This window comes from Cottoperca gobio, chromosome 7 (genome assembly GCF_900634415.1).
Source record: "Cottoperca gobio chromosome 7, fCotGob3.1, whole genome shotgun sequence".
In the NCBI taxonomy this organism is placed as follows: domain Eukaryota; kingdom Metazoa; phylum Chordata; class Actinopteri; order Perciformes; family Bovichtidae; genus Cottoperca; species Cottoperca gobio.
This window is the reverse complement of record NC_041361.1, coordinates 14,945,240-14,957,368: the sequence shown is the minus strand read 5'-3', so window position 1 is coordinate 14,957,368 and position 12,129 is coordinate 14,945,240. Positions and strand designations below refer to the sequence as shown.

The 12,129-nt window shown below is 38.4% G+C and overlaps 1 protein-coding gene across 1 annotated transcript; it reads right to left on the bottom strand.

Moving 5' to 3' along the window:
- Window positions 1–737: 737 nt before the first annotated feature.
- On the bottom strand, window positions 738–11,508 carry sgk2a (serum/glucocorticoid regulated kinase 2a). The gene is made up of 13 exons (XM_029435891.1): window positions 11,401–11,508; window positions 9,549–9,613; window positions 8,502–8,563; window positions 8,066–8,123; window positions 7,400–7,483; window positions 5,763–5,894; window positions 4,948–5,060; window positions 4,755–4,791; window positions 4,531–4,617; window positions 4,284–4,379; window positions 3,478–3,633; window positions 3,134–3,223; window positions 738–2,474 (listed from the first exon to the last, which is right to left on the bottom strand). The coding sequence occupies exons 2-13, from the start codon at window positions 9,567–9,569 to the stop codon at window positions 2,319–2,321; spliced, it is 1,092 nt and encodes a 363-aa protein (XP_029291751.1). The 5' UTR covers window positions 9,570–9,613; window positions 11,401–11,508; the 3' UTR covers window positions 738–2,318.
- Window positions 11,509–12,129: the final 621 nt, after the last annotated feature.

The following is a 12,129-nucleotide window of genomic DNA, read 5'->3' as shown; positions in this document are numbered from 1 at the left end:
ATCTTGTTTTGTATGAAAAGTTATCTGCATCTAAAAAAAAAAGTAGTAGAGGGAGTAGAACATGGAAACTAAAGTCCAAATACCGCTTCAACAGTTCACTCAGGTAAAGAGAGGTTTGATAACATGACACTGAAAAACATTGTTTCTGTTTTGCACACATGTTTAATGGCTCATTCAAAGAACACATCACTGTTTTGACAGGTTTGATTTATTACACACGTTTTCTACTTACAAACACACACACACTTGTGCGCGCGCACACACACACACACACACACACACACACACACACACACACGTGACCCGTCATCTCTCTGTTTACAGGATCAGTCAGGGAACAACAGCTTGGCATGCAAGGTTTTAGAAGGCAAATGGTGAACAAGGAGGGTCAGAGCAGCATTTGTCTAGAAGAAGAAATGACAGCTCTGTTCTCCGTTAGCATATTTGGTTTAATAGAAAAGCATCTCATAAAGTATTACGCAAATTTAAAACTTAACCAACAGAGGTTTTTTTAAGGAGGTACATAGGAACATGCTAAGATCAGGAATAGGAAGAGAATAGCTTCTTTAATATCAGATAATAAACAAGACTTTAAGTATATATATATATATATATATATATATATATATATATATATATATATATATATATATATATATATATATATATATATATATATATATATATATATATATACATACATACATACATACATACATACATACATACTGTATATAAGTGAGATAATAAAACAAAATGCAAAGCCATTAGTTACAAGTGTATCAGCCAATGCTGCCAAAGTCAAGCACCATCAATCACAACTTCATTTCCAATGCACAGAGGTTAACATTAATATAATCACATTACTACAGTAGGCTACATAACCCTACTGCAAAGCTGCTACTGTACATTTACACACGTCACATTCAGCATTTTCAATACAACTAACTGGTTCAGCATGTCTCATGAAACAAAACTAATATCACTGTGTGCTGTCTACAGGCTAATATAATGTGTTCCCAGTTACAATAGAGAAAACTCCCGTCAACAGAATAAACACTTTAAAGGTGCGATATGGAGCATTTTCTAACATCAGTGCATCATCTTCAAATTCATTTTGACATAAACCGTGTTACTATATAATATTACCTTTACTATTATTTTTAGCCGTTTCTTTGGTCCATCTTTTTCATTCAGACTTTATATAATATTGGACGTGATTTTATCATCATCCCTCACAGCTTTAGCTCTCTTTGCACATGAAGATTACCATCTTGTTTTAAGTAGAGAGAAAAGTGATTACAAAGTTCAGTTTGTGTGTTTTTATTAAACTGCCTTTTTGGTTTTCTGGATGTCATCCCCTTTTCAAAAGCTGTTGAACCCAGAGGTTTTTATGTTCCTGTTCTCGTAAGAAATATGTTCAATCAAATCTGTTTTCTAAAAATGTGATTAGTGAGATAGACAATACTAAGAGCTCTATTTTCTTTTCGGCCTAAAACCAGCGTAAGCGGCAACTCTTTTTAAAAAGGTTTACGCAGGTCTATTTTTAGGACAATTTCCGTGGCTTTTGTTGGAAGAGGCACTGACTTCTCCAAAATTACCAAGCACCTTTCATGTTTCCCACAACAACGTGTAAAATGTCGGAACTTTTCCTTATTATTATTATTATTATTATTATTATTATTATTATTATTATTATTATTATTATTATTATTATTATTATTATGTTATTATCCTTCTGCTTAGAGAAAACTTTGAGGCAGAGGATCACACTTACACCTCTTCAAGCTGTACCTGGTTTACAGTAATCCCTGTCGTCACCAAAATTGCAAAAGATTTGCTGATCATGCACATTTGTGTTTGCGCCTGAAGATTTTGCTTTCGTTTGCATCTGTGCCATTTTTCAGGAAAATAGAGTTCTAAGTCTAAGTCTGCATGCACATAGGAAGTCAACTTTTTATAAAACACAATCTGAATTACATTGCAAATAAATGGAATAAATATAATTTGCACTGCATTTGAAAAGATGCTACTACGAGCCCGGTATATTTGGAAACACAGAAGAACAGACCTGGGACTTACAGGTAAAGCGTTTGACATATTTTAACCTTAAATGTCTCCATTGCAGGCGCGCTTCCTCTCTTCCACACCCTTAAGAGGAACACTTTTTAAATCCCTGCAGTCAAACATGATAGATGCCATGTGGGATTTCTGCAATAGTGCATGAGGAGCTTTTAGTTTCATGAGACCCAAAAGAGTGTGATCACTCCATTAATATAAAGCACAATGTTCAAACATTTGAGCAGTTAACTTCTGCCTCACAGAAAGCTGTCCTCGGTGCCGACGAAGGAGAACCCGTTGAAGGCGTTGTTGGAGCTGCTGCTGGCGTTAAACTCCGGGGTCCGACTCACCGAGTTAGAAACCATTTCTCTGGTGAACTCTGGATCAATATGCTGAGTGTCAGCTGGGCCTCTCTGAAGGATGAAACAATATATGTAAGAGATTATGCGTGGCAAGTTGTCCTCACACATGAGAATAATGCATGAGGTGGAGGTGAAGTTTCCTCTGGCAGGTTTTTTATTTTCTATCACAGAACAGCTCCGGATGCACTATCACCTTTTCTCCATGGTAACTTTGCAGAGGAAAAGGTAGGCTGTATTGTTGCTATGGTTGCATGCAGTTTCATATACTGTGCACACTAATTTAATCAGAAGCAAATATTTTCTGTTGCCTTGGTACTATGAATAACAGTGACTAAACCTAGTTTACACAAAGAGTGAAGGTCGCCCCAAGAAGTATCCTCTGGATGCAGATAAGTTATGTTTCCGGAAGAAAATCATTTTTTTCTAGTTTCCATATGCAGCAATGAATACTAACCAATATGGCTGAACAACAAAGAAAAGATTTCCAGCTTCAAAACATCAAACAACGCTATTGACAGGAAATCGAAGACAAAGGACTGCAGAGGAAGTCGGAAGTTGTTGGCTGATGCCACTGGAAAATGCGTTGTGTGTGAAAAAACCTCACAGGAGGTAAATTATTGTTTTTTACACAGATGGGCGGAGAGACGGCAGGGACAAACTTAATGTGTAAAGAGACGAGCAGTTACAGTTCACAGACGGAAACAACTCACCACATTGGGGTTGTAAGGAGGAGTGATCCTCTTGTGGTAAAGGTCGTCCCAGTTGATTGGTGAGAAAAAGATGTGGTTCTTTATTTCTAACTATAAATAAAAGAAAGAAAAGTTATACATGTGTACTGTATATAGTTATACTGGCACTTTTCATTCATCCTATTAGGAATTAAGAAACATTCATGAGGACAAACTGGTACTCCAATAAAGATTTTACCGAACATGGAGTAAGCCTCGTCCTCGACTAAAGCAACATTTAATGGAGTAGTCCTTTGATCGTCCTTTGTCTAAGACTAAGCTTTAAAAGTGTAGCGACAGTCGTAAGACTTAAATAGCACACTCACAAAGTCGGCGATGGCTCCGAGGCGTCGGTGCTGGTCCTTCTGCAGAAGACCCACCAGCAGAGAGCTGACGGCCTCAGACTTCCCTGGAGGCAGCGGCAGCGGCTTGTGGAGGATCCCATCGTACATTTCACCGACGTCACGGCTGTAAAAAGGAGGCTGAAGCGGAGGGACGGGTACAAACATTAGTTCAGAATGATGCAATGCAATTTAACATTCTACACACACACACACACACACAAGATACAGTAATACCATGCCCGCTGTCTTAATTTAATGTGTTAGCATGCTAATATTGGCTAATTAGCACTAAACACAAAGTAAAACTGAGGCTGACGGGAATTTGATACATTTTGCATAACTTAAAAGTTTGACCTGATGTCGGCGCTACAGGAAATATTAAAGGATCACCAGATAAGTTGAAATGCAATCCATCCCATAGTTGTTGAGACATTTCAGTCTAGACCGAGGTGGTGGCCCGACCGACCAGGAGGCCGCTTGTTTGGCTACAAAGAGCCAATTTTCTGTCGATATTTATGGTCCCAAGAGGATGAATCCTAATATTTTAGAGATGCTCTGACCTTTTCTCAAGCACTGGCCAACAGGTCAAAATTTCTACTAAAAATATAAAAATCCGAGAGGCAGACTGCCGTGAAATGTTCTGAGCATGTGCGTGATCCCTGGAGGCTGAACCCGTTCTACTTTGGACGCTACATGAGATTTCCTTTAGCACCACCATCAAGTGAAACCTTGCACACAAGATATACTGTGTTGTAGTCTAACATGAAGATGTTTCCTAACACACATACCAGGCTGTAGATCATCTCATAGATCACTGCTCCCAGACACCACCAGTCCACCGTCCTGTCATATGCTTCCTTACGAAGAACCTCTGGTGCCAAGTACTGCAGACAGAAAGAGGGCATGGGCAAATCCTCGTTCACTGTCAATCTTCTACACCTCTACCACCTAACCATGTATGATACACAGTATGTTGTATGACAGAAAAGTCATCTACTGTCCTTTTACTATTTATACGTATATATTTTTACTTACTTCTGGAGTCCCACAGAAGGTTGAGGTGGTTCCCTCCGGCTCTATGCCTTCTTTGCACAGCCCAAAATCTGTCAGCACCACATGGCCCTGCGCACAACAAACCACCAGCAGGAACTTATATTTACATATCAGTGACATATACATAATTACAATGACTACAACAAAGTCTAAAACATATGAAGGAGCTGAAGATTACACAAACAAATGTTTGGAATTCGACTCACCTGAGAATCAAAGAGAATATTCTCCGGCTTCAGATCTCTGCAACAGACAAGAACGAGCAGATCGTGATAGAAAGTACAAATAGATCATTTGTGGATTTACTGTTTTGTGTAGAAACCCAGAGCCTCTATGGTTTGGGTGTAATAAATAAGGATTTATGCTCAGAAGGGTTTTTAAATGTCTGTCTGTCCTCACCTGTAAACGATGTTGAGAGAGTGAAGATAGCCGATGGCGCTCGCTACCTCGGCTGCATAGAACCTTGCTCTGGGCTCTGAGAAACTCCTCTCTCTTTGCAGGTGGAAAAACAGCTACAGAAAGAGAGAGAACGATGGTGGGATGGATTGACAGAGCATGGAGAGGATGGAGGAATAAAAATGACATTAAAATAGAATAAAATACTTTCAACTAGTTGTCTGGGGTAACACGCTTGATCATCTGCAGTCGCACAAAAGCAAAGTGTCTGTGTTTGAAACAGGGCCGCTGGCTGCACGCCAGCGAGCTGTGTCTGATTGTATTTGATAAGCAAATTAAAGGATTACTTATTACATCCTATAACAAGGAAATTCAATTTCCATAAATAAGATGATATGATGTTAAACCAGGTCAAATAAAGACAATAAAACATAGTTGGACTGAAGGATTTCATGAGCCGAGCCAGGAAAAGTCTATTTTTCTACTTTCTTCTTCTCCCTAAAAACTAAATAAGACATTACAAAACGTGCTTCTTTTCTATATAAACAAACAAAATGTTAAAAGTGAATTTCTTTTATAATATTATAATATAAAAAAATGGTAATAATAAGAAAAACAACAGTAATAACAACAACAATACTATTACTACTATAACTTCACCTGCACGGATAATTACAATCAAATCCTGGTACTGAGATTCAGACTCCAAATCCACCATAACTATAAAACACATTATCATGTTTTCTTTGTTTTTTCTGACCATGCCCAATGAAAACAATGTATTTTGTGTTCATATTTATTTTATTTAACACACATACCTCTCCCCCATTCACATAGTCGAGGACAAAGTAGAGCTTCTCTGGAGTCTGGAAGGAGTAGTGGAGCCGCACCAGAAAGGGATGTTTCAGACTCTTCAGCAGCACGTTTCTCTCGGCCATAATGTTCTTTTGCTAAAGTGAGGAGACATCAGCGTTGAATCAAAATCCCTATATATACTCAAGTGTATTTGTTGATGTCTGTGGGCACAGTCCGACTTTATTTTTTTAGCAGAAGACATGTTGACTTGTGACAGCACAGAAAGCACAGGTGTAAATAATTAAATTAATGACGGCTGAATCCATTTATCTGCTTTGATTTCAGGTCCCTGGTATCATGCGTGCTGACCCACTGTCAGTCTCACTGGGACACGTGAATAGAACAGGGCCATCGTTAATGTAATTAGTAACACCTGTGCTTTGTAGTATTTGCAGTATTTTAATTGTGCAGTAGAAGTACGCAGTCGATACTGCCAGTTGATACATTTTGGCACGTTCTTCATTTGAGTGTCTGGAGTTTAAATATTTTATTTCTCTTTGTTTCTTGCTTTTTCAAAAAAGAAAAACAATTGTTTGTGTCAATTATTTAGTTTAGGTTTTTTTTTAATCTATCTTAAAATATTCATTAATAGGGTAATAATAGGATCCTTACCACGATCACACACACATGTGTAGGCTCCACACTACTTCATTTCAATAATGTTTTTCTACATAATTCTAAATTTACTGCTAAGATGTGTCACAAAAATCTCACAATGACTAAAGAGAAAATACTCGTCTTGGTTTAAACTCAGAGCAATAATTGTCTAAATGCTGCTTCAGATTCTCTTCCTATCTGAGGGAAAGGTCATCATATTCATCCGTTTTCTAGAACTTAGAGACGTCAGATGTTTAAATTTCAGAAAAGCTAAAAGAGAAGAATAAAACAACCAAGCATGTATTTTCTAAAAGCACCCTGCACTTCCACTTCAGCAGAAGCAAGCGAAGACGAGAGAAGGACGAGTGTGTCTGATCATATATTCTTGTTGTGTTGTCAGACAAACACAGAAGTGGCTCATTTTATATTCTGGGAGTTGTAAAATCTGTCCTTTGTACAGAACAAGCTGTAGATTAGATAAGATTCAGATCATGTTGCTGGGTCAAAACCCTGTTTACTAATACACACACACACACACACACACACACACACACACACACACACACACACACACACACACACACACACACACACACACACACACACACACACACACACACACACACACACACACACACACACACACACACACACACACACACACACATTTTTCCTCTTGAGCTATTGAGCTATTTTCCACCTTCATCTACTTCCCCCTGGCACATCAGAGTCGTAGTTGGTACCTTTGTTATCAGTTCATATGTTTAAAGGCAGCATTATATTCTTATTTTTCAAAATATTTTGCTTTGAGGGATTTAAAACAAGAAAACGTTGTGCCTCTGAAAATTAAAACTCCTCTTTATCATTCTCAAGATGGGGGTTTGGAGTGTAAGCACTTTGTGTTAGTGTGGATGAGTCCATAAAGAAAGAAATTAAGAAGCCAGTACGGATCAGCTGTGATTACAAATGGACAAGCAGCTTTAACAATGGGAGCAGAGCGCACCTCTTTCTTCTTGAGGATGACTTTCTTCTGCAGCACTTTGACGGCGTAGAATTTGCTGTCGGCTTTGAGCTTGGCGAGCAGGACCTGCATGAAGTCAGTGGTTTGTTTAGTAAACAGTCTGCGCCACCATCTCGTCACGACATTACATCAAACCCCACTGAGAACACAAAACAGATATGTGATCTGTGGAAACACATGATACGGAGAAATCTGAGAAGTGCGTTGATACAAGGTCTGACCTGTGGCCCATAAACCCACTAATAACCTTTCATTATTAGTCTGTTGTATGCAAATCACGTCTCTGGTGCTGTTTCTCGTATTTTGATGTTCAGGTAACCTCAAGAGGCCTCAGTGGACTGTGAAGTTAATGAGTCATGAAGCAGGCAGCACAGCCCCGTCAGCAACAGCTCACTATCTCTCTTTTGTCCAAAAAGGTCAGTATAATAAAATCCCTGCTGCTAATCGGATCCACTGAGAGTAACTCTTAATCTATACGACCTGCCATTAATTTCTGCAACAAGGTCTATCATTTGATGCCAGACATCGTCCAGTTCAAACCACTTTCACTGCTGGTGAATATGTGACCTGAGTGAGTTGCAATAAGGAAACTGCTGAAGGAAAAAACACAGGATGTATTCAATAATAAATAGATTGTTTCAGTGTTACCTTTCCAAAGGTTCCTTTGCCAATGACAGCCAGGAAGTCAAAGTCAGTGGGCCTGGCACTGAGACATGATAGAGAGCAGTCTGTTAAATGTTGGACAAATTACATAATAACCTCTGACGCACTTCATTTGTACTAGCTTACAAATAGAAAGTAGAAAAGCTACCAGCAAAGAAAACAGACAGTACTTTGTTCAAGTTGACCCTTCTCTCAAAAGTGTAACATTTATGTAAATTAATAAATAATTCAAGATTCTGTTTGAGTTTCTTTTTTAGCTGAATCAAGTCTCAATATTTTCTGAAAATGTCTGATCAAGACCGCTGGAAATATATTTTTTAGCAGAGACAGTACTCATTTATTTCTGCTGGATTAGTAGCTGTATATCTTGTGTATGAATATAAAGCCAGCTACATGCTGGTCAGTGAGCAGAGCTACTGACTGTGGGTTCGCTGAAGGTCCCAGGTTGACATCATCATGAGGAGAGGAGGACGGTGACCGCAGCTGGAGGACAAATAAACACAAAACAAGTCAACAAAGAAAGAAGATTACACTTTGCATTCATTTGTCTAAATATATACTGTATATATAAATAAACCGTGAATAACTTGTTTTATTCACTTGCACCATTCAACATCAGCATCACTCAAAATGACCAACAACCATAATGTGCTTTACATAATTATATGGTGAGGAGTGGGACAGACACGGGCTTGTGCTCCTCTAACTAGCAGTGTGTATCTTCCTAGGACAACTTTTAAAATCTGAGTCTGGTGTTTTCAGATTTCTAACTTTGAACTTTAATTAAACTGGGAGAAAAACAGTCCAGGAGTGAAAACGTGTCTATTAAACAGAAGAGTATGAGGGAAAGGCATGAGGGGAAAAGAGAGGAGAGGAGAATGAGACTATACTACTACTATACTATAATAAAAAAAATTCTGATGCCCTGTTACTGAAAATATTACTTTATTCAATTTTTTGTAAAAATAAAAAAGAATGTCCTACTCTCATTGTTCTCCCTTATGCCTGGCACTAATACTCCGTACCATTAAAGTAACAGACATTTACTTATTTTTTTCGAGACAAAATGGTCTCCTTAAATTGGTAACACGGGAACAGTGGCGCCAAAAAGGAAACAATACTCAGCCTGAAGATATAAACACGAGGATCTGAATCACATTGCTTTAGATTGTACGGCCACTGTGTAATTAACTTCCGATGAAAAGATCCCACTGTTAGAGATCATCCGCTTGATGTATTTAATGCGTGGAGGGATTTGTTTTGGGCGGCAGAGATATCTTGACATGAAATCATGTTCACGTAAACTACAACACAAACCACATTCACCCCAGATCTCCTGGATGTATCGATACACATTGTTGTTTGCTCACAGACATTAAACACCTTTTCTTGAAGATGGAGTTTAAACATGGCTGCAGGCAGATGGCCCAAAATGACATACAGCATGCAAACATAAAAAAACACTCACATTACAGTTTGCCATGGCCATTATCCATTCCACTCCCACTGATCCAGCATCAGTGTTTGACAGACCTGTGAGCGGAGATATTAAAGGTAAGCAGGAGGAGTGACAAACCTTTATCCCTTCAAACTTTCCTCAGATTTCTTATCATGAGCCCGGACTTATGTGTGTGTGTGTGTGTGTGTGTGTGTGTGTGTCCTAATCAACTGCTGACCTCAGTATGAAAACCAGAGGATCCAGAAGAGCTGGTAGTTCTAGTTTGGTAAGGAAAAAAATGCTGGACCAACGGATACATATATTCTGTGTGTGTGTGTGTGTGTGTGTGTGTGTGTGTGTGTGTGTGTGTGTGTGTGTGTGTGTGTGTGTGTGTGTGTGTGTGTGTGTGTCCTAATCAACTGCTGACCTCAGTATGAAAACCAGAGGATCCAGAAGAGCTGGTAGTTCTAGTTTGGTAAGGAAAAAAATGCTGGACCAACGGATACATATATTCTGTGTGTGTGTGTGTGTGTGTGTGTGTGTGTGTGTGTGTGTGTGTGTGTGTGTAAGGACTGTATCAGTTAACACGCTTACACAGTAAATATTGTTGTGTCATTCTCATAACTGCCAAAACATATGGGATGACAAAGGTTTCACACACACACACACACACACACACACACACGAATGAAACAAAAGTCTCAATTATTCCAGTTTCTCTCCTTGGGGAGCTTTAGGCCTGTTTATCTGTTTATAAGCACAAAGAGGGCCGAGGAGCCAACAATCTTCTATCGGATTGCATTTATTGTTGTAATTTATCAAATCGTGATATGCTAAGATATGCAGTAATTCAAAATTGTATCCCCAAAACACTCTTAGCAAGAAAAAAATCACTTATACTAATAGCATAAGCAGGTTAATAACTATCTGGAGAACTTCATGTCATCTTTAGTTTTAATTCCTGGAGCAAAAAGAAAATACAATAATAATTGCCCCTTTTACCAAGTTGTAGCCGTGTTCATGGCAGTTTTCCCACATTAATATCTACATGAAGAAAACACGTGATTGACACTGAATAGGAAACAGTCAAAGGTAGACTCGATTTAAATGTAATTCAATCAACAATCTGAATAGAAAATGCAACACATGCAACAATCTGAGATGTTCTTTAGCAGTTTGGATAAATGACTTACTGCAAGCCAAAAAAAAAATCCACCTCCTGAATAGACTAAAGTCGAGATGTACGAACAGGGCTTATCTAAGCTAGCGTGAAACTGGTATCATCTTAAACTAGAACACTAAAGTGATCCATTGGTACCAACCAAGGAGGATAAATAACACAAAGCTAGGCTTCATTTTGGCGATGGAAAACTGGCATGGCCATATTCACAGGGGTCCCATCACCTCTCAACTCAAGATGTTTTCATTAAAATGCTGGTCCCATGCAGTTTTGGGGAAAAAAACATGCAGTTTTTTTGCAGGCAGTATAAATGTGTTATTTTCGCCGAGCCTCTTGTGGATCCAAAGAGCCCAATTGTATTCATGTGTGGTGACGTTTGTCCACATAGTAGATATTTAATTGAAGTAACACCATTTTTTTAAACTTGACCTCGCTATGACGGGAGATCAATAACCTGAGGTCATTATTAACTCAATAAGTATCTCAGATATCATGTCTGTTTTGAATATTAGCATTATCCCAATATTAGGAGCACAACTAGCAAGTTGATTAGCTGAACATGAAAAATACAACGCGTGAGAAAAGTGAGAATCTACAAATATCCTTGCATGTTTTATCCCCCACAATAGAAAATAAACTCTGTAATTTAGGAATAAACAGATAATCCGGGTTACCAGTGTGAGATCAGTACAGTGCGCCCACCTGTGTGCAGAGGATGAGGCTCCGTCCAGGACTCCAGACTGAACTGCGACCAGGGTTTTATTGCTTACGGTCACAAAGCAAGGTCGACTTGAAGAGAGTCAATCATTGATGAAAAGTTACAGAGCTTCAAAATAAGGCGGAGCAAATTGTGTGTGTGTGTGTGTGTGTGTGTGTGTGTGTGTGTTGCGTGCGTGTGTGCGTGCGTGTTCAAAATAGTTTAACTTCCGGACTCTGCTTTTCGCTTTCAAAATAAAAGTAACCAATACCTTTTTTTCTTTTTTTTGCATTCATCAATATTTTTAAGGAAAAGCTCTTTTAATTCAGACATATTTTGTGCATATTTATGTATATGCCTATCAATACTACTGTGACTGACGTAATTATATTACAGAAATTGTTCCAACATTTTGGGGAACATGATTATTTTTCTGCCTTACCAAGAGTTAGATAAGATGATATCACGTGCATTTAGTGCGAAGCTGGAAAAAAAAGATGGGTAGTGCACAAATAGATATCTAGTTAAAGTATTATGTACTATGCTAATATTGAGTAAGATACAGATGAAAACCCACCCTGCTCTCACCAGCAGCTACTTCAGGAATGTTTTCTTTCAAAGACAAACATGTTTAATGACATATAATTACTCTTGTATGGTTGTTGTTTTTTCAATAAAAAAGTTAATTAGTTTAAAAAGCAGATACCCTCCCTTCCCCTCTCATTGTAAAATCC

Coding starts and splice junctions, on each gene's coding strand:
- sgk2a (XM_029435891.1), bottom strand. CDS start 9,569: ATGGCCATGGCAAACTGTAAT. Junction 7,484..8,065: donor GCAAAGGAACCTTTGGAAAG/GTAACACTGAAA, acceptor GACTTCATGCAG/GTCCTGCTCGCCAAGCTCAA. Junction 5,061..5,762: donor ACTATGTGAATGGGGGAGAG/GTATGTGTGTTA, acceptor CTCTTTCTGTAG/CTGTTTTTCCACCTGCAAAG.